The sequence below is a fragment of the Saimiri boliviensis genome, chromosome 1 (genome assembly GCF_048565385.1).
Source record: "Saimiri boliviensis isolate mSaiBol1 chromosome 1, mSaiBol1.pri, whole genome shotgun sequence".
NCBI lineage: Eukaryota > Metazoa > Chordata > Mammalia > Primates > Cebidae > Saimiri > Saimiri boliviensis.
The window spans coordinates 28,065,035-28,086,664 of record NC_133449.1 but is presented as its reverse complement, the minus strand read 5'-3'; the positions used below and the strand labels follow the sequence as shown (position 1 = coordinate 28,086,664).

The 21,630-nt window shown below is 47.2% G+C and overlaps 1 protein-coding gene across 5 annotated transcripts in view; it reads right to left on the bottom strand.

The window, feature by feature from the left end:
* BABAM2 (BRISC and BRCA1 A complex member 2) overlaps positions 1 to 21,630 on the bottom strand; it is a 450,161-nt gene that overhangs the window by 1,743 nt on the left and 426,788 nt on the right. For 4 of the 5 annotated variants that reach the window (XM_074395641.1, XM_003941529.4, XM_074395643.1 and 1 more), the window contains one exon: positions 8,194 to 8,367. The exons of the other annotated variant lie outside the window; for it this stretch is intronic. In XM_074395641.1, coding sequence (XP_074251742.1) covers positions 8,208 to 8,367 — 160 coding nt within the window. In that variant the 3' untranslated portion in view covers positions 8,194 to 8,207. The remainder of the gene's footprint in view (positions 1 to 8,193; positions 8,368 to 21,630) is intronic. 5 annotated transcript variants of the gene reach the window in all.

Below are 21,630 nucleotides of genomic sequence, written 5' to 3'. Positions count from 1 at the left end.
ATTCATGCTCAGGACAAATACCCTTGCTTCCATCAAGTCTTCCCTGGTCACCAGAAGGTCCTCTCCCTGCACGCTGTCCATGCTTCTTCAGGGGCACTTGTCCCATATGCAGATGTCTTATCTGCCAGCCCCTGGAAAGCGGGAGCACATCCTGCTCCCAGTGACCACCAGGCCTGGCTCAGCGTAGAAAGCACTCAGTGATGGCCTGTGGCTTTAGTGAACGTAACTAATCATGACCACCAGTTTGCAAGAAGCAGTTACAGCATGTCCATTACAGGCGTTTAAGAAGGCAGGTGAGGCTGGGCATAGTAGTTCACACCTGTAATCCCAAAACTTTGGGAGGCCAAGGGGAAGTAGATCACCTGAGGTCAGGAGTTCAAGACCAGCCTGGCCAACATGGCAAAACCCTGTCTCTACTAAAAATATAAAACTTAGCCGGGTGTGGTGGTGGATGCCTGTAGTCCCAGCTACTCGGGAGGCTGAGGCAGGAGAATCGCTTGAAACCGGGAGGTGGAGGTTGCAGTGAGCCGAGATCGTACCTGCACCACTACACTCTAGCCTGTCTCAAAGAAAAGAAAAGAAAAGAAAAAAAAGGTGAGAGAGAAAGCAACCCCAGAAAGACAAAAGGTATAATATTTAGGTACTAAGGAAGAAAACTTGAGTCCATTCTCAAATTTCAAACTTTGCCAGCAGTAAGGAAGATAAAGCACCCTCCTCCATCCACTCGTGATCACCACAGCCCTGGGCCAGCCAAACTGTCACCTTCTCTGACACTCAGGACCTCAAAGCCCTTACCCATTAACAGCACCATGCCACTGTCACCCTTAATGCAAAAGGGGAGCTGTGACATGGCTAGGCGAGGCCAGGCAGGGCAGGAGAGGCCCTGGGCTGTGTGCCCCTACGAAGAGCGGGGTTGATAAGGCCACCAGATGCCACACTCACATGGGACAACGTGTGGGAAGAGAGAGTCAACTGTTGGCGCCACTCAGACAGGAGAGCCACTTACTCCTTCCACATGTTTCACCTGCTGCTGTTTCCCCCGCAACATGAAAGTGTGGCTGGAGAGAGCCTTGGGGCCCCACTTCTCCAGGGGGTCTGAGACCAACAGGCTGCCGTGGACTCTGTGGCCTGATGCGCACTGTGAAGTCTGGCCCATCCCAGTAACACTTTCAGGGAGGGCCAAATGTGTCCTGAGTTAGAGGTGGTCACCTTACCTGACCTACAGCTACGAACATCAAGCGGAGAGGGTGCAGCTGAGCTGAACCGTAGCCCCTACAGGTGCCTGATGAGCGGACGGTGCTACAGCTGCTGCTGCCCTGGGCGCTGACCTGCGCTGCGCAGGGGTCAGGTCCGGGGAGCACTGCACCTGCCTCCCCAGGCCCAGAGTCACGCTGGGTCCCGACGCAAGCCTCATCAGCTCAGTTTTCCTCGGAAACTTCTAGGGGAAGGGGCTACACATTGCAAGCTCCTTACACAAAAAGGCCTTGGCAAGAGGGAGCACGTTTTAAAGGCAAGCTTTTTTCTTTTCAGAAAGTTCTAAAGTTTCCTGTTCTGTCCTGGGCTTTCCCTGCCAGAGCCAACTGCGTGCTGCCAAGGGGAAGCGTGGCGAGGGCTATTTAAAGGCATGATGCTACCAGCTGTTTTCAGCGAGTATTTCTCCACTTGGATCCTCATTAAGTCAGTCAAGGGAGGGGGAAGAGGAGGAACGGGAAAATGACAACTGGCTCCCACCCATTTATAGATTTTTAAAAACACTGTTTTCATTTATTTCACTTTTTATCAGAGAAAATGGAGAGCTGCCCAGAGTACAGATTGCGAATGGCATGAGGTATCTGTCACCTTTGAAAAAACCTTTGACCCAGAGACAAAGTATGTAGTAAGCTTTAGTAGAAGTGTAAGCGTGTTCTAGGGGACCGTGAGGTCTCTTCAGCTCCCCATTAACTGGCCAAGTGGGGCCCACAGGAGAGGACCCTGAGCCAGTCAAGCTCCTCACTGAATGCACACTGGAAGGGAATTTATTTTTAGATGAATTACAGCTCAATATGCCTTAGGACAAAATGAAGTTCAGACCCTCTTCACGGATGACCTCCGTCTCTCTGCTCAGGGTTTCATAAAATTACAACTCAGTCCAACCCAGGGGTCTCAATTAGGAGAAGAAAACGTTAAGGACTGGGTAGGTTTTCCTTGAATTCAGAGCAGGAGTACGGCTGGCCCAGGCTTCAGCTCACAGCCACAGCGTGGTGGAGAGAACAGAATCGGGAGTCAGGGGGTCTACTTTTGTGGGCCTTGGGCCCAGGGTAAATCTCTTCTGGGCTTCAACTCTCTCACCTTGCTATCCCTCAGGGTTCTAAGGCTGGTGGGCTTTGAGGTGAGGGTAGCCTGTGTGGGTCAGGCTCTGGGGCCAGGTGGACTGGGCATGAGGCCTGGCCATGATTTACTCGTTGATCATGAGGGTGAGTGAATGCGGCTTTAGTTTCTTCATCTAAAAGGTGTCAATAATTGTGCCTGCCTTAAAGGGTTCTTGTGAGGACTGAATGAGATGGTCTGAGTAAGCGCTTGGCATGGTACCTGGCATAAGAGATGATCAGTAGATGTCAACTATTACCATGAGTACCAAGCTGGGGCCAAGGGGGAGAGGCTCTGAGTCTGTGGAAACAGCCAGAAGAATGTGTGTGTGCAGAAGTGGGAAACCTGTGAGCGATCTAGGGTCCTGGCCCTCAGTTCAGCCTTTCCCGCTGCTCCTAGGATCAGGCCCTCCCTTCATGCTGATCACACTGAGAGGGCAGTCGCAGGCAGAGACGGCCAATCTCAAGGCTGGATGCTCAGCCAACGTCATGGGACACTATGTGTCTTCTGCAATCCTGTCTAGAGCTGCTGGTGGCATCCTTGTGGCATTGAAGGACAAACTTTGCAGCTAGAGGTACCTCCAGCCCTTGCCTGTGTTCTGCCCCCGAAACCTGCTGGGTGTACTCCTGTGTGTGGTATGCAGTTTTGGTCAGGGCTTGATCAGGGATGAGGCTGCAGCTCTTCCTAGAGGGGTATTTAGGAATCACATGGCTCCAGATGCCATGAGCAGGGTGTTGGTTGGCCTGGTCCTCAAACAGCTCTCCTGTCCAGGTCAACATGCATCGTAAAGAGAGGCAGTCAGGGAAGTGGAGAGCAGTGCACTAGGAGGCAGAGGACTCACAGCTCTTGCCTGGGCCCTGGCTCACTGGGTCATCCAGAACGGGGGCTCCGTTTCCTCATCAGTAACTGGAAGATTTCTACTTAATGATCTATGACCACCCAGCTATGGTCTGAGATATCATCCATGTGACCTTGAGCAAGCCACTTAACCCTTTTGTGTCTTGATTCTAAATTCAGACACGAGCACCTCTTTTTTCTTTTCTTTTTTCAAAAATTTAAGTTCCAGGATATGTGTGCAGGACGTGCAGGTTTGTTACGTAAGGAAAGTGTGCCATGGTGGTTTGCTGCACCTCTCAACTCATCACCTGGGTATTAAGCCCTGCATGCATTAGCTATTTATCCGGATGCTCTCTCTCCCCCAACCCCCACCAACTGACAGGCCCCAGTGTGTGTTGTTCCGCTCTGTGTCCATGTGTTCTCATTGTTCAGCTCCCACTTATAAGTGAGAACATGTGTTTGGTTTCCTGTTCCTGTGCTAGTTTGCTGAGAATAATGGCTTCTAGCACCATCCATGTCCCTGCAAAGGACATGATCTCATTCCTTTTTATGGCTTCATAGTATTCCATGGTGTATATGTACCACATTTTCTTTATCCAGTCTATTATTGATGGGCTGGATTGATTCCATGTCTTTGCTATTGTGAATAGTGCTGCAATGAACATATACATGTATATATCTTTATAAAAGAATGATTTATATTCCTTTGGGTATATACCCAGTAATGGGATTGCTGGGTCAAACGATAATTCTGATTCTAGGTCTTTGAGGAATCGCCACACTGTCTTCCACAATGGCCAAACTAATTTACATTCCCACCAACAGTGTAAAAGTCTTCCTATTTCTCCACATCCTTGCCAGCATCTGTTGTTTCTTCACTTTTTAATAATTGCCATTCTGACTGGCATGAGATGGTATCTCACTGCGGTTTTGATTTGCATTTCTCTAATGATCAGTGATGTTGAGATTTTTTTCATGTTTCTTGGCCGCATAAATGTCTTCTTTTGAGAAGTATCTGTTCCTGTCCTTTGCCCACTTTTTAATGGAGTTTTTTTTCCTATAAATTTGTTTAAATTCCTTGTAGATTTGGATATTAGACCTTTGACAGATGGATACATTGCAAAAATTTTCTCCCATTCTGTAGGTTGTCTGTTCATTCTGAAGATAGTTTATTTTGCTGTGCAGAGCTCTTTAATTAGATCCCATTTGTCAATTTTTGGTTTTGTTGCAATTGCTTTTGATGTTTTTTGTCATGAAATCTTTGCCCATGCCTATTTCCTGAATGGTATTGCCTAGATTTTCTTCTAAGGTATTTATAGTTTTGAGTTTTATATTTAAGTCTTTAATCCATCTTGAGTTAATTTTTGCATAAGGTGTAAGGAAGGGATCTGGTTTCCATATATGGCTAGCCAGTTTTCCCAGCACCATTTATTAAATAGGGAATCCTTTCCCCATTGCTTGCTTTTGTCAGGTTTGTCGAAAATCAGATGGTTGTAGATGTGTGTTCATATTTCTGAGATCTCTATTCTGTTCCATTGGTTTATGTGTCTGTTTTTGTGCCAGTACCATGCTGTTTTGGTTATCGAGGTATAGTTTGAAGTCGGGTAGCATGATGCCTCCAACTTTGTTATTTTTGCTTAGGACTGTCTTGGCTATATGGGCTCTTTTTTAGTTCCATATGAATTTTAATGCAGTCTTTTCAAAATTCTGTGAAGAGTGTCAATGGTAGTTTAATGGGAAAAGCATTGAATCTATAAATTGCTTTGGGCGGTATGGCCATTTTCATGATACTGATTCTTCCTATCCATGGGCATGGAATGTTTCTCCATTTGTTTGTATCTTCTCTGACTTCCTTGAGCAGTGCTTTGTAGTACTCCTTGAAGAGGCCCTTTACTTCCCTCACTAGCTGTATTCATAGGTATTTTATTCTCTTTGTAGTAACTGTGAATGGGAGTTCATTCATGATCTGGCTCTCTGCTTGTCTATTGTTGGTGTATAAGAATGCTTGTGATTTTTGCATATTGATTTTGTATACTGAGACTTTGCTGAAGTTGCTTATCAGTTTAAGAAGCTTTGGGGCTGAGACAATGGGGTTTTCTAGATACAGGATCATGTCATCTGCAAACAGGGCCCGTTTGACTTCCTCTCTTCCTATTTGAATATACTTTTTTTCTTTCTCTTGCCTGATTGCCCCGGCTAGAACTTCCAATACTATGTTGAATAGGAGTGGTAAGAGAGGACATCCTTGTCTAGTGCTGGTTTTCAAGGGGAAGGCTTCCAGCTTTTGTCTACTCAGTATAATGTTATTTTGAGGTATGTTCCATCAATATCTAGTTTATTAAGAGTTTTTAACATGAAGGGATGCTGAATTTTATCTGAGGCCTTTTCTGCATCTATTGAGATAATCATGTGGTTTTTGTCTTTAGTTCTGTTTATGTGATGAATTATGTTTATTGATTTGGGTATGTTGAACAGCCTTGCATCCCTGGGATAAAGCTGACCTGATTGTGGTGGATAAACTTTTTGATGTGCTGCTGGATTCAGTTTGCCAGTATTTTATTGGGATTTCTGCATCGATGTTCATCAGGGGATACTGGCCTGGAATTTTCTTTTTTTTGTTGTGTCTCTGCCAGGTTTTGGTATCAGGATGATGTTGGCCTCATACAATGAGTTATGGAGGAGTCCCTCCTTTTCGATTGTTTGGAGTAGTTTCAGAAGAAACGGTACCAGCTCCTCTTTGTACCTCTGGTAGAATTCAGCTCTAAATCCATCTGGTCCTGGGCTTTTTTTGGTTGGTAGGCTATTTATTACTGCCTCAATTTCAGAACTTGTTATTGGTCTATTCAGGGATTTAACTTCTTCTTGGTTCAGTTTTGAAAGGGTTTATGTGTCCAGGAATTTATCCATTTCAACTAGATTTTCCAGCTTATTTGCATAGAGGTATTTATAGTATTCTCTGGTGGTTGTTTGTATTTCTGTGGGGTCAGTGGTGATAGCCCCTTTATCATTTTTTATTGACTAGCACCTCTTTTCAAGGAAGTTGTAAGGAGAACGGAAATGTGTATCAAGTACCAAGCCCAGGGCCGACACATGGGTGGGAATGCTGTAAAGGTGGTGGGAGTAGTTGGGTTATTATTGGAGATTTTTTATCTGAATAGTTTTATACAAATGGGGCAGGGTTAGTGAACACTTCAGAGCCCTGAGCAGAAGGTGCCATAGACAGTTTTGGGGAGGACAGGAACGCCTGTTCCTCTCGGCCACCTCTCTGCCCTCTGCCCTCTGCTTCAGGTAGCTGGGAGCTCATAATAAGTTATCAGGGCTAATGCCTGGAAAATGACTTCGTGGTTGGGTTCTCTAGAGAAGGGGATCTCGGGAGACTGAAGAAAGTTAAGACCGCGAGCCATCAGGGCTCCCTTGGGGTTGAGGCCAGTAGGAACCTTTGTTCAACGAAGTCTCATCAAAAGGGCTTTTTTCCTACTGGAATTATAGTGCTTTATTGATTCAATAGATCTTTTGAAAAGAATAAAAATCCATATAACAGACATCTGACAAACGGAATCAATATAGCTTTAAATAAATGAAAACAAAAACAGAATATACGACCCAAAGAGGCTGGGGACTCTGGCGACAGGGAGAGAGCATCTAAGGCAGTTCAGCTTTGAAAGGTGGTGCTTACAAAACTACTGGGTGTGGCAGCAGTCGCGAAAACAGAAGTTTAGTTAAGATACCTGCCAATGTCACTCCAACCCCAGTGCCACTGGAGCCCGACCGTGTGGACAAAACCCTGTGGACTTGCTGCTGTTAGCCTCCTTTACTTGGATTTTTTTTTTTTTTTTTTTTTTGCTAGAGCCTAACAGTTGCCTTCTTCCAAAACAGGGCTTGAATTCTGGAATTCAAAAATGCTTTTCTTTGGGTAATTGTAAGATGAGCCTTATGATGTTTGCTAGAGTCAGGCCAATGTGGTGGTGGGGTGGGGTGTGGTGGGAGAAGTGGTTCAGGGACACAGCCCTCACTGTCAGGAAATCAAGGGCATAAATCAAGTCAGAGGTCATTTTTGCAAATAGAGGCAAGTTCCAACATCTAAGGCTCATTGCTTTTTCCAGTTTTCTTCTGCAGCTGTGACTTCAACTGGCACATGTTTTTAATCAGTCATATGAAAACCGATTGTGGTCTGAAAATCAAAGCAGTCCTGTAAATAGTGTAAGACAAGTCCTGCTAATCATGCCTCGTGGTCTTGCCTTGTCCTCATTGTCCTGAACCGCCACTGTAAATTCTGCCTCACTTGGGGTTACTCGCCTCATGTCAAAGGGCCTCGTGTCAAAGGGTCATCCTCACAACAGGATGGGTACAGAGACTTGCTTCTGTTTCAATGCCCTTCACCCCAAACCCTCCAAAGGCCCCTGTGACAACTGCCATCCAACTCAGGGTGCCTTGGTGAGTGAGTGACTGGCACGATGGGAGCATTTTTGTAACGACGCCCCGGGCGATGGCAGCCTGGCTCTCGGGTATGGGCTTTAGGAACAAACAAGTGCCTGTAACTGGTTCACGTACACAGTCAGTCTTGCTAAATGCACCCCTGAGCATGCCTCATTTGTTTTCAGGGGGTCTAAACTTGCAAAACGAGGAAATTAACAAACTTGAGATGCAAAGGCTTGATATCGCAGTGGGAACACAGTATCACATGCTCACAGCTTCAGGCAGAGGCCCTTGCCCTCAGCTGGAATCAATCTCCCCTCTGCTCAATTCCACAGCATGCTGGGCCTCCAACCTCGGGCTGGGTTATGTCTGCCTTGCGTTTGAGATGTTTAGATTGGTGTCTAGACTACAATTTATACAGCTCGGCCTCCTTGCCTGTGAGAAGGCTGACTGTGGTCTCAGTATGTGTTGAATTAAATCAAATACCGTTTTAGGAGGACTTCAACAGCAACCGACTGAGATCCATTTCTAGACATCAAAGTATTGGGTTGAATTCTGGTTCCTGCTAAATCACAGGGTATTTTAAATACTTACCAAAGTGATCAAAATTACTGAGCAGTTCTCTCTCCTTCTGAGGCCCTCCAAGGAGGCCCTCTGGAGCTTGGCCTGTTCCTCTGGGGCTGGAGCAGCTTGCAGCCAGTTTTTGTAACTGCAAAGGCCAGGACTTGCTCCCACAGGCTGCAGGCATCTCTGCTCCCTTGGCATCCCCTGGTGCAGCAGATGAGAAGGAGGAGAAGAAGGGAGGGCCAGCTGGCTACATGGAGGGACAGGGTAGTCCTGATGTGCTCCTGAGTCTCCAATGGCCATGGGACCGGCTTCCTTCTCTGGCGTTCATCACAGATGTGTGCACACATCTACACATACCAGCCATTCTCTCACTCTGGGGGAAGCTCCCTGAGGGCAAGGCCCATTGGTCATATTCATCCATCTTTGCATCCCTAGCCTGGTGTATAAGGCCTAACACATACCAGCTCAATAAACAGTTCTCAAACAAATGCAAGCATTTGGCTTAAGATGTGCTTTAGAATGACAGAAGTTTGTAATAGAAGGAAAAAGGAAACCGCCGAGGTCAAACAGTCTAATCATTACAGGGCAGGGGAGACTAAGGGCGGGAGTAGTTAGGATGGTTCCTGTGACGCTGCTTATCCTAATGATACGTTAGCACAGGTCGTCCCTGTAAGTGCCTAGAGGGCAGAATCTGGGGATGGTTCACCCTTAGTGCCCCTGGTTCTCACCTTGTCAGAAGCTTCCAGCAGGTGAATGTCAGTTTGGTGCTAAATGAATGCCTGCCCGCCCAGGGGGCTGATCTGAGGCCCCAGAGCTAGCAGCTGGAGTGCGGGCAAGTCCTCTCCATCCCCTTCCTCTCAGGCTGCCATGCCCATCATAACCTATTGGATGAGAGGCAGGAATGGCTGTGTGGCTCTGAGCAAGGCTGGGAGGATGGGTGCACCTGGCTGGGCTGGGGCTGGGGCTGGGAATGAGGCCAGGTAGTGGGTGGGTGGCGGGGGCTAAGGAATGTGCTGCTGCTTGGGGTCTGGGAACCCAGAACAGAGCCCCAGCCCTGGGTTTATCTTGTTTCCCCATCTGTACCTGCCTGGTGTGCCCAGATGGTGAGTCCTCTGCTCCCTCCGCCCAGGGCTGCAAGAGCAGGCGCTCGGCACAGACCATGATGTGCTAATGGGCATGTGGCTGCCCAGGGTGGCGTGCAGGGATCTCGCCACAGTCCTGGCCAGGAGGAGGGCTACTCATGTAGCTTACCTGCTGGGAGAAGTGGGCCACCTGTCTGATGGTGGTGAGTCACCACCAAGGTCACAGATTACCCTTCACTTCTTAGTCAACGAAAGGGGAAAAACCAAAGGGTGGCCCTCAAAGAGGAAGTGGCCAGGGACCCAGCAGAGCTGACCCTGGAATGTGGGTCCAGGCCCCAAGTCACACCCCAGCAGGGGCAGTACTCTGAGGTTTGTGCGCAGCACTGCCAGGCATCAGCCTCCACAGGAAAGTGACAGATCCCCAAAGGAGGGCCTCAGGAACACTTAGAGATCAGCTTTTTGCGGCCTAAAATAACCTTCACCTCCCCAGAGTCTCTCTAGGGCTCTGAAGTGTTGTTTGCTTGGTTGCAAGTTTGGTTTCTTCCACCAGATCTCAGCATCCAGAGGTCAGAACTCATGGCTTCCACAGGTGCTTTGGCCCCTGCATGCTGGCTTTTGGGGACAGCTTTTGGTTACCCAGCACTCTGGGGCATTCACCTCCCTGACTGGGTGTTTGAACATATGGAGGAGGGGCACCAAGATGGCCAGGGACCTTCTTCTCTTCACCCTCATCTCCCTGACAGCTGAAATCACAACCCAGACACCTGGCTCTCAGGGCTTCAGACAGAAAAGTATAAGGAAAGGGAGGTGCCTACTATTCGCCAGATATCATGCTAATTGTTTTCATCTGTATTATTTTATATTTACTCCTTCCGACAGGCCTAGCATCAGCCAGATGATTCTATATTTGACAAAAAGAAATCTATGCTCAGAGATGCAAAGTAAGTTTTCTTTTCTTTTCTTTTTTGAGACAGGGTCTCTCTCTGTCACATAGGCTAGAGTGTGGTAGCGTGATCTTGGCTCATTGCAGCCTCAACCTCCAGGGCTCAGGTGATCCTCCTGCCTCAGCCTCCTGAGTAGCTAGGACTACAGGAGTGTGCCACCATGCCCAGCTAATTAAAAATCTTTTTTTGTAGAGATGGGGTCTCACCATCTTGCCCAGACTGGTCTCAAACTCCTGAGCTCAAATGATCCTCCTGCCTCAGCCTCCCAAAGTTCTGAAATTATAGGTGTGAGCTACCATGTCTGGCCCAAAGTAACTTTTCTAAGACCACACAGCTAATATGTGGCAATGCTAGTTATGAATCCAGAGCTGCCTGACTCCAAAGGGCACCATGGTGGCATTCTTTCCATGCCACCATGATTTCCAGCAGCAAGTGCACTGTCCACTGAGTTGGGAGCCTTGGGTTCTGCCCCTGGCTTTGCTGTATAATGGCAAATCACTGCTCTGTTTTCTCCTATGCAATAAGGGGGTAAGATAAATAATTTCTAAAATTTTTTGATTTCATGCTCTCCCCCGTCTCAAACCTCATTGTGGCTGTATTTTGGTCTCCTCCATTAAACTTTTCCTAGAGCTGCCAACAGCCCAAGTAATGAATTTCGAGGGCTTCTTACTGCCAACCCCCATCGCACCTACATTTGTTTTACAAAACCCCCTAAATGCCCTCCCTCTGGTAGCTCCGTGTGTCTGGCGGGTTGACTGCTGAAGCTAGCTCTCATCTTGGGACCTGCATGGCGTAGCTTTGCAGCAGAATTATGACTGTGATAACAAGAGACAAAAGGGATGAACTCGATCTCCCTCTTACAGGCCCATGTGGGTCCTGGAAGTGCTAGGGCACGCTAATGAAGAACGAAGGCTACTCTGAGTGTCTGGGCGAAGGAAAAGAAGTGCAAGAAACAGGGTGCATGCAGTCCCCCAGGTGACATGTGAGGCACCATAAACGTTCTCTAAATAACGAACCCCAGAAGAGCAAAGGAAACCCAGAAGGTTCCTGTAACATAAAGGCCATCTTAAACTCCGTAGGGTTGTTGAGGAGTAATACCTCTGTGAAGCGCTGTCACAGGGCAGGTATCATCCCACATATTCAGACTGCGGACTTGGCATGGGGAGCTTAAGCTGTGATTCCAGCTCTGCTTTTCTCCGCTACGCCACTTTGGAGAAGCCACTTCACCTCTCTGTACCCCAGAGATGCCTCACCTGCAAAGTGAAGGGATGGTTTCTGAGGTCACTGCTCGGTCTAATATACTATTATCCATCATTATTATTACTGCTTTGGTATCAATCCAACCACTTTAGCCAGAAACAGTTTCTTAAGTGGAAGCAGTAATTTAACAAATGACCTCTCCCTGCACTTTGCTGGGGGGTTCCCTCAGGCGCCTTAGTAAGCATCATCAGAGGTGCTGCACATGTCTGGACCGTCTAGCTATCTCCCTTTTGTCTCCAGATCTGACTTAGGACCCCACAAATGCTGGCCAGTATCCGTCCTGGTCAGGTTCCTTCCACCCTTCAAATCAGCAGACAACCAAACATTCACACGTGGATCACTCCTGTGCTAGTAATGGGCTGGTTCCTGTAGGGGTACAGGACTGCATCTGGGCAGCGCCCTGGCCCTCAGGGGACACGCAGTCACATGACTTCCAGAGCAGAGAGAGCTGCATGCTAACCCTGGATGAGAGAGGGGAGCTACTCACTTTCACAGCCATGAGCAGAGCCCTCCTTAGCCTGCCCTTCTTACTGCTATTGCTTCGGAAGAGCAGGGGCAAACTTCCTGTGTTGGGTTGGCTTTCTTTTCTGCTCAGAGATATGTGGGGGCATTATCCAGCAGGCCAGACGTCTAGCCCCTTTAATGACAATAATGATAATTTACATTTATACAAGGCCTTTCATTGGGGGATCTTAAATTGTATCACAAACAATAATTAATTCCCCTTGGCGAGTCTGGCAGCTGATAAGCAGGAGCCCCTTCACTTTGTAGGTGAAGGGTGCTTTCCTGGGCCTGCAACATGCTGGGGGTCTCCCACCTACCTGGCACCTAGCGACCCTCAAGGCCTGGCCTAAGCATCGGGGTCTGCAGCTCCCAATCAGAACCCATGGCCGCTGGTGCTGCCTCTGAAGCTCCATAGCACCAACTGTTGAGCCATGCATTTGGTGCTAATCAGAGAACTTGGTGTTGGACGAGACCTTAGGATCTTGTCCAAGGCAGGGCTTGCCCCAGTAGCACTTCTGGAAGGTGATCCAGAACACCTTTTGTGATAGAGAGCTCGCTGCCTAAAGGCAATTCTGAGAGTTACAGTGTTCTTCTCGCTCCTGATCTGGAATCTGTCCCCTCGGAACCTCTGCCCATGGATCCCAGTTCTCCTGTCTGGAATGAAGCAATCCTACATAAACTATCTGGGGCTGCTGGTTGATGTTTCCGGTGCACAAGTTGTCTACTTCTGTGGTCACCCTTGGGCGGCGCTTGGTGGCTCATACCTCACCAAAGTTCAGAAGTTCAGGGAGACTTGTGAACGGAGAGGTAGAGGTGGCTGGCAGCTCCATGACTGGGGAGTGCCTAGCTTTCAATGCAGCTCTTCAGACTACTCTGCCCCCACTCTCGGTGGTATAAACACTGGAGGCTTCTGAGTTCATTTCACTGGGCTGCACCTCAGTGACACAGAAGTACCCTAAGTTTCTGTTGACTGACTGAATGAATGAACAGCCTTCCTTCCTAAGGATCTTTTTTTTTTTTTTTTTTTTGAGGTGGTGCAATCTCAGCTCACTGTAACCTCCAACTCCTGGGTTCAAGCAATTCTCCTACCTCAGCCTCCCCAGTAGCTGGGATTACAGGCAAGTGCCACCACGCCCAGCTAATTTTTTGTATTTTTAGTAGAGACAGGGTTTCACCACGTTGACCAGGCTGGTCTCAAACTCCTGACCTCAGGTGATGCACCCGCCATGGCCTCCCAAAGTGCTGGGATTATAGGTGTGAGCCGCCGCACCAGGCCAGGATCTATTACTGTTAATTTCACCTAACTACTGTCAATTGCAGGGACTGGGTTTTGGAGACCAAGCCAGACAATAATTGATTGGCTTATTTATTTATTTTTTTAAACCCTACTTTATCAGAATAAATATTTGGTGCTAACCTTGAGAAACGGATGCATCAATGCCGAACTGGGAACTGACCCAGGACAAGGAACTTCACAATCCTCCTCCTCCTCTCCAAGCAAGGGTGGGGGCAGAGGGGCAAATGAAATCCTTTGCTAAGTTTATTTTTAAAAAGCTAGATCTTCTGGGGAAACCAACACTCCCTAGAGCAATTTCTTGGTCCCTGCTGGTTTGCTTTTTGCCTGAAAAGACACTGACCCTCCCTCTGCCAAGAGCACATTGTTTGGGTGAGATTTTTCTCACAGTGGCTTACCATGGAAGGAATTTCGAGCATGCATTAAAGGCTGCTGTTTTCCTAAAACCTGCGCCATATGAACAAGAGGTTTGGCTAGTGGTGATTCCATTTCATTCTGTTTCGATTTCACATGATTCCTATTTTCTGGCCTAGAATCAGGGGTGATCATTTTTGATCTGGATTTGGCTTGGGTCACAGATCTGGGGGATGCTTGGGAAAAGAAGTATGGGTTAGACGTGGAACCTTTTGGTGTCATTCTGCGGTAAGAACACCTGGCAATCATTCCCTATCTGAATCGGTGGGAAGAACCTGGATTTTGGAATAAGAGAAAACTGAGTTCACATGTGGATCTATTACTTACTAGCTGAGTATCTGGAAAAGCCCGAGTCTCTGTTTCTCTCCAGTGATCCCACAGTGGTTGTCATGAGGCAACAGGCACGTGGTAAGAATCAAGCCTTAGTTTCCTTTCTGCTCACCCTCCACTGCTATCATACAGCTACGGACACACACTCAGGACCTTCTGTTTCACTTTAACTCAACAGGCAGTTATTGAATAGCTCTTATTGACAAGGGCCTGGACCTTCTGGGGCCACTGTCCACCTAGTGTCTGGCACTAATAGGTATGTATGCAACATTTGTTGAATAAATGAGTTAACTAACTTGATACTTGCTATTTTATAGCTTATAATGTGCTTTCAACATAATCTCATCTTAATCCAAGCAACAATATGTGTATGAGACAGATCCCATTACTCTACTCCCCATATCTATGTGAATAAGCAGGCTTGGAGACGAGTAACCTGCACAAGGCCAGGCACATGATAAAGGCAGAATGGGACTTGGAAGCTGCAAGCTCGTGCTCTGAAGACAGCTGCCAGCCCTGGAGGGTCTTCCTGCCTTCTGCAGCCACTGAGGGCTCAGGCTGAGCAGGAAGGGCCTGACTCTGGGAACCCTCATGTTCTCCTAGAAGGGACCCCATTGAGTGATGCTGCCAACCTATGCCTGGCCACAGCAGGCTGCAGCCAGATGTGAGGACATCACCAACGGCCTGGCGATGTGGAGTAGTTAAGTTTCTGAAATTGGAGACATTTGTGGGCAGGCAGGTTTTTTCTCTCAGGCCCTGGGCCCCGGTCTTGTCCTGATGTGCACAGATGTTTCCAGGTTGACTTCACTGGGCTACCACTGCCCTTCAGCGTGTGTGACAGTGCACGTACCGTCCTTTGCCTTCCCATCACAAAGAAGTGCTATGGGTGCAGGAGTCCAACTGTCCCTTAGCATGGGGCTCTGTACATTTCAGGGGATCAAAACAGAGACCCAGTAGGCTTTTAAAACCAAGAAAGGGGATAGGAAGCAGATATTGGGTCCTGGGCTGCTGTCAGCTCGCTGTCTCTTTTTTTCCCACTCCTCTAGCCTCTGAGCTGCTGGGAACCGCTGATAGATGCAGAATTAAAAGGGTAGGACAGAAATCTTTCAAAGTTTGCCCACACGGCTGGCCCAAATACAATTTCCAGCATGAACTGAGTGGTGGAAATCGGATCTGACCACAATGCTGCAGCGCCCACGGAGTTCATCACAGCCTTCTCCAAGCCGCTCTGACAACACTCCCTGCCGAGGGCGGGTGTCCCTGCAGGATGCCGTCACTGCACACTGCGCAGCGGGGAACCCAGTGCCTCAGGAGTGAGGTCAGCCCCCCACCGGGAGCCTGTCTATTCTGGACCTCTGAGCACATTTCTCTGTGCTGCGAGTGTATTGCCTTTGAGGTTTAACCATATGGAAAATCATGTGCACTCCTTGAGCTGAGCTGAAGCTGAGCCAGGGCTCAGACCCCCCGAGTGAGCACCTGGTCTAGAGCAGGGCATACAGCATCTGCAGCCAGAGGACTGACTCTCTGCTCTCAGCATGGGGCACTGATCCTCCAGCTTTGACTCCAGTCACATTTGCCTTGCAATGCTGCTGAAGGGGTCAGGGATGAAGCAGCATGCTGGTGGCTAGCCTGGTCTGCTGTGTCCTCAAAGACCAAGGCCAAGCAGAGCTCACCTGTTGTTGGCCAGCGAGGCCCCTGAGAGTCTATGGGGTTAGAGGGCCCATAGACTTCTAACATGCCAGGTACAAGGGGCAAGGGGGCTGTGCCCCACACAAAGGCATCAGGTCAAGAGAGCAAGTGAGGGCAGAAATCGAGCCTGTGCTCTGCATGCTAAGCTGTGTGCTCCCCCAGGGACAGAGGCCCAGACAAAGGGACAGCTTCTACTTTACCTAAAGCTAACTCTGCACAACCCAAAGGGGGAGCCTTTTCTTAGTTTGCAAAAAGGTTATTATTGGCCAAGGTGACCCCCAGAAGACCACTCAGTTCTGTGTTTTGGGTTCCCTATCACACATCTGGTGCACTGACATGGGTATGGGGAACTTTACTGGGATGCAAATTCTGTAAATTAGAACCTTGTCTGGATGGGCTTTGGGGGAAGAAAGTGAAGATTAAATCCGTCCTAATTTGCACTTTTAAAGGCATTTTCAGAACCCATTCTGGTTCTGCTGACCACATCCTACTGCGCTACCCCACACTTGTAGTTAATCTTTTCCATCCCATTGCTTAGACTCAGAAACAAAGGCAAACACAGATAGTCCAGGAGAGGGGTGGAGTTTGGGCATCCCTACAGGTTCTCCAGGACAGCATTTGGCTACGAATCAGCATTCTCTTCCAGGTGGGTACAAATGGGTGTCCCACCTCGAACCATGCCACTGAATACAGTCAGACCTTCACAGCTGGGATATCTTTTCTCCAAAACTGGTGGACACCATACATACCAGAGCCATCAGATCAATAAACAAATACAGACACACAGCAAAATAAACTCTGTAAAAATACAGCAAAATAAGCCCTGCCCTTTGTAAAGTTCAACAATCTCAAAGCATGCTTTGTTTTGCTAACTACTACAGGATGGAAAGAGGCCCTTTCCAGTTAGCTCCTATTCCAGGAGCTCTTTCTATACAAGAATTGCTGCAAGTTCATGAGCCATAGAATGCTGGATCTGAAAGCCCTAGAGATCATCTAGTTCAGGGATCAGCAAACTCTTTCTGTAAAGAACCAGATAATCAATATTTGCAGCTTCGCAGGCCATACCTGTATTCTATTAACAAAAATTCAGCTCTGGCCTTGTAGTGATAACAGCCATAGATGACAGATAAATGAATGTGTGTGGCTGTGTTCCAATAAAACTTTATTTATGAAAGCAGGCAGCTGGCAGCTTTGCCCTCAGGCTGTTGTTTGCCTATCCCATACCTAATCCAACCCTTCCCTATACAGAGGAGAACAGACGAAGTCACTCCTTTACAGTCACAGGGCAATTTGGATGTCCACCCAAGACCAAGACCTGATTTGCAAGGCTTGATGGGAGGAAGAGAGATACTACTGCTGGCCTAGCCACCAACGCAGAGGCCAAATGGCCACTTGGATAACTGGAGATTGACTACCATGTCCAACTTCACCAGAGAGGACCAAAAAGCAGGTGGAAAATCATGGGTTAAACATCTATCTACAGATTAAATCTACAGGTCAAAACCAAATGGGATTGGAAAGACAACCTACATATCAAGTTCAGCTGCAGAGATAGAACCATCAGTTACAGCCTCGTAAGGATATGTTGCTAGTGTTCATTCATCAATTAGACTCAGGCACAATCCTAAAATGTCTCTGGTGAAGAAAAGGCTGGGGAAAAAAGGGAAACAGGAACTGGAAAGCCACTGGCACTTGTCTGTGAACAATATGAGAAGAAAACAGTAAATTCATTTTTTCCAGTCAGCAGCTAGTCAACCCTCTAACAGTACGTAAGTGGTCAGAGAGGACAAGCCCTCTCATCCAGGGTTGAGAACAGGTTGTTTTGGCTGTCAAGCATTTTCAAAACAAGTTTTCTTGGTCTCATGACAGGTTGTGGCAAGAATAAGAAAATAAAAAGAGTGGAAGATCCCATGATCGCTGCCCTGGGCTTCCACGTGGGCTGGCCCTGCCTGCACAGTCAGGTTTGCCTTCAGTGTTCAGATAAACCTGTCTTAGGGTTAATACCACCTTGCCAGTGATATCGTTTAACAAAGTGATTCCTCTAAGAACTCTCTGGCAGCCAGATAACTTCTCTAGTCTGGGAGGAATAGGTCAAAGTCACTCTTAAGCCCAAGGGTGCTATTCTGCCTGAACCTACGCCCTGCTTTGTTTTAATTTTTACCTCATGTTATGTGGACGAATTATTCCCCTGAAACTGAGGTGAAAATCTATCTGCTCTGAAGTGGATTTTTCCATCTCAACCCGCAGAACGCTTGGTCAGGGTGGGGCAGAGAAAGCAGTGAGGAGGCATTAATGGGGAGGGCCATGAGCAGGCTGGTTGAGAAAGTGCCCGTAGCTCCTAGCAGCAGTGGTCCTACTGGCTCTTAGGAGAGTAGTCAAAGCATAAAGCTGAGCGTGGCAGTGCCGAAGGACACATAGCCAAGCGGGGTCTGGGGGATACTCATCAGGTAATCCAGAGAAAATACCCAGAAACCAACTAACAAGGGTGCCAAGAATTCCCAGATCCCCTGAGTTATTGCTGGAGAACCCAAAGTAGTCGACAGACACCTAGACCTGAGTTCACACTCAACATTCTGTGACCTTGGGCAGCATTCTCCCTTGTTTGACCTAGAAAATAAAGCAGCTGGATGGTCTTTCTGGCTCTGATATCATGATCCTTAGATTCCCAGGGCACAGCGCGCTGGGTCTGTTACCATCACATGTGGATGGCTGGATCAAGTCGCTCACACACACATCTCCCCACAAGGGACAACTCAAGTTCCTGCTGTGAGCAATGTTCCTGGAAGGAACTTGAAGAGGACACTCTGCCCTCAGACGAGTTAGAATTCTATGAGCTCAAATTCTATGAGACACGTTATCAGACGCAAAGGCTGTCTTTTTTCTACCCATTGTCTGCGGAAATGTTCTTAAGAAAGCAAAGAAAATCCCCCTAAGGCCTTTAAGTTGGAGGTAGGAAAGGCTGATGTGTGTTCTTGCCCAGACAGGGAGCGCTGAGGATATGTGAAGGAGGAGACAAGACGTTCTTCCCTGCTTCAGCCCCACACTCACTCCCAAACATGCACAGTGGGACCCATTAGCATTTGATGTCTCTACCCAGGAGTTGATTCGAAGGCCCTGCTCAAAGCCTGATGCGTGGAGCCTTTACCACCTGAGAGACAAGGCTAGAAGGCAGGTGAGCCTCCTTCCCCAAGTATAGGAAACAGGTTTGTTCTGGCTGATTCCTGACCTGCCCCTCAATACAGGATGCCTGGTTAAATTTGAATTTCAGATAAGCAATGACTTTTTAGTATAAGTATGTCCTATATAGTGCATGGGGCCTAATTACACTAAATTATTTGTTTATTTGAAATTTAAATTTAACTGGACATGTTGCATTTTTAATTACCAAATCTGGCAATCCTAACTCTGAAGATCCAGAGTGGAGTCTCTAAAAGCCTTGGCATTGAGGTGGCAAAGAAGGGGTAAAATAACCGAAGCTAAACATTCTTTTATAGTGTTCCATGAGCTTGACCCTTAATTTTTACTGTTATTAATATTTTCAAGGTCAAGAAGGATCTATTATGATTTACATATCAACACTAAAGCAGATCATTTATACCAATAGGTAATTTGTAAACTTACAAAAAATCTGACTGGCTGAGGTGGCTTATGCCTGTAATCCCTACACTTTGCGAGGTCAAGATGGGAGGATTGCTTGAGCCCAGGAGTTAAAGACTAACCTGGGCAACATAGCAAGACCCCATCTCTAAAAAAAAAAAAAAAATAAAAAAAAAAATTAGCTCAGTGCCGTTGCATGCACCTGTAATCCTGGTTACTTGGGAGGCTGAGGTAGGAGGATCGCTTGAGCCTAAGAGTTCAAGTCTGCAGTGAGCTATGATCGCACCACTCTACTCCAGCCTGGGTTACCAGAGTGAGACCCTGTCTCTAAAAAGAAAACAAACAAACAAACAAAAAACAGCACCACACAAAGAAATACCTTATTGCCTACAGAAACAAAATGTTTTAGCATAGTGAACACCAACAATATGCCAGACATTTTACATTTTACAATCATTTCTGCATTTTGCACCCACAATCCTCTGTGAGGGAGGATTGTTAGCCTGTACAGATGAAAAGCCAAAGCCCACAGAGATTAAAAAAAAAAAAAAAATCTACGAGAAAGTGGTAGAACAAGAACTTGACTTCCAGCTGGTCTGATGCCAGACGGCATGTTCTCTACACCTGCATATCTCTGCTGCCCGTCTTCTTTCCTTTCTTGCCTACCTCCTTCTCTCCCTCCCTTCCTCCTTTCCCCCTCCTTTCCTCCCTCTTTTCCCTTCTTTCCTCCCTTCCTTGCTCCCTCCCTCCCTCCCTTCCTCCTTCCTTCCTCCCTCCTTCCCTCCCTCCCTCCCTCCCTTCCCCTACTGCTCCCGTCTTCAATGGACACTGGCTTACCTCCTGGAATCCCCATGCTTTCCACCTTCTGGGCCTTTGTGCACTCTGTTTCCTCTGGAAGAGTGTCCTGCCCTCCATCTGTGCACATCAAATCCTACCACCCAGACTCCAATTTCAGCTTCCCAGGTTTCAGGAAACAGATATCATCTCCTTGCCTTGACTCCTAGAGCTCTTTCCCTGCATGATGCTGCCTTAAAGAGAATAACTTACGTGCGATTCTCATCCCTCCTCTAGTTCACTGAAAGCAGGGACCTTATTCTGTACATCACTTAACATTGTACCTAACACCTAGTATGAATTCAATAAACATTTGCTGAATGAATGAATGAATGAATGAATGGGAAAAGTGACCTAGCTTTAGTGATCTGGGAAAAATATAGTCAAATGTTTGCCACTACAAATCCACACTGGGCATGCCAAACCTGAGTGTCAACCAAGGCAAACAGCTGAGACCCTGCAGTTCTAAACAGAGGCTTAGCTCAGCTGCCTGGTGAATTTGGGATAACTCAGACCATTAATCTGAGGAAAAGAGGTGGTGCAGTATGAAAACCAATCTAAAAGTTGGGAAAGCCAGGGTAGATGCTCAGTTCCTACACTAAGTTACTCTGTGACCTTGAACAGGTCACTTCATTTTGCAGGGCCTCAATTTCATGATCTGTAAAATAGGTGTAATAGCAGTACCTAGCTCATAGGGTTGTTATGAGAATTACAGAAATTAAAAAATACAAAGCACTTAGAGCTGTGCTGGCGGATGGCAATCATTCAATACATTTAAAAATTATTATTGTCCATAGTGATCAGGAAGGACTGGGTGACCCATCATTTACTTTGAGAAAATATGTGGTCTTGCCTTTATGTATGTTCCTGTAATGCTCACTTTTCTGGATACCTGGAACAATGACAGTTTAAGGATTATCCAGTCCCCCAAGTGATCAATAATGCAAAACTGGGGTTTTCTACATTTTGATTTTGATTGTTAGAAGAACTACAGAGCTTCCTGCTTTGCAAGTCGGACTGCACTCAGTCTACTGAGTAGTTGATGCCATGGATGGCCTCACTGTCAGAATGGAATCTCAAGCAGTGCTGAACCATTCCAGAAATCAATCTGTAAGCTTTGAGTTGGTGCTCTTTTAAAATGTGTGTGTGTGTGTGTGTGTGTGTGTGTGTGTGTGTGTGTGTGTGTCTTCAGTGCTTTGTATATATTCTGTATATAGTGAGCTCTTACATGTTTGCTGAAGGGATTTAGCAGTAACTTAACTGCAGCTACACAGAGACTGTAGGCTTACCAGGTGCTGCCACCTGGCAATTTAGCCCTGCCCACCCATGGTACACAAGGAGACAAACTACTTTTTTTTCTTCATAAGTGACTTTGGATTGCAGCTATCCTAGCTCACCCCCCCTCACTTCTGCTTTCTTGGCTTTGATTTTCCATTAGGCATGACTAGGTGCCAGAGGTTCTGTCTGTCTGGGAAGATAAGAGTCACTGGAATTTTCTGTCCTCTTCTCCATGTGT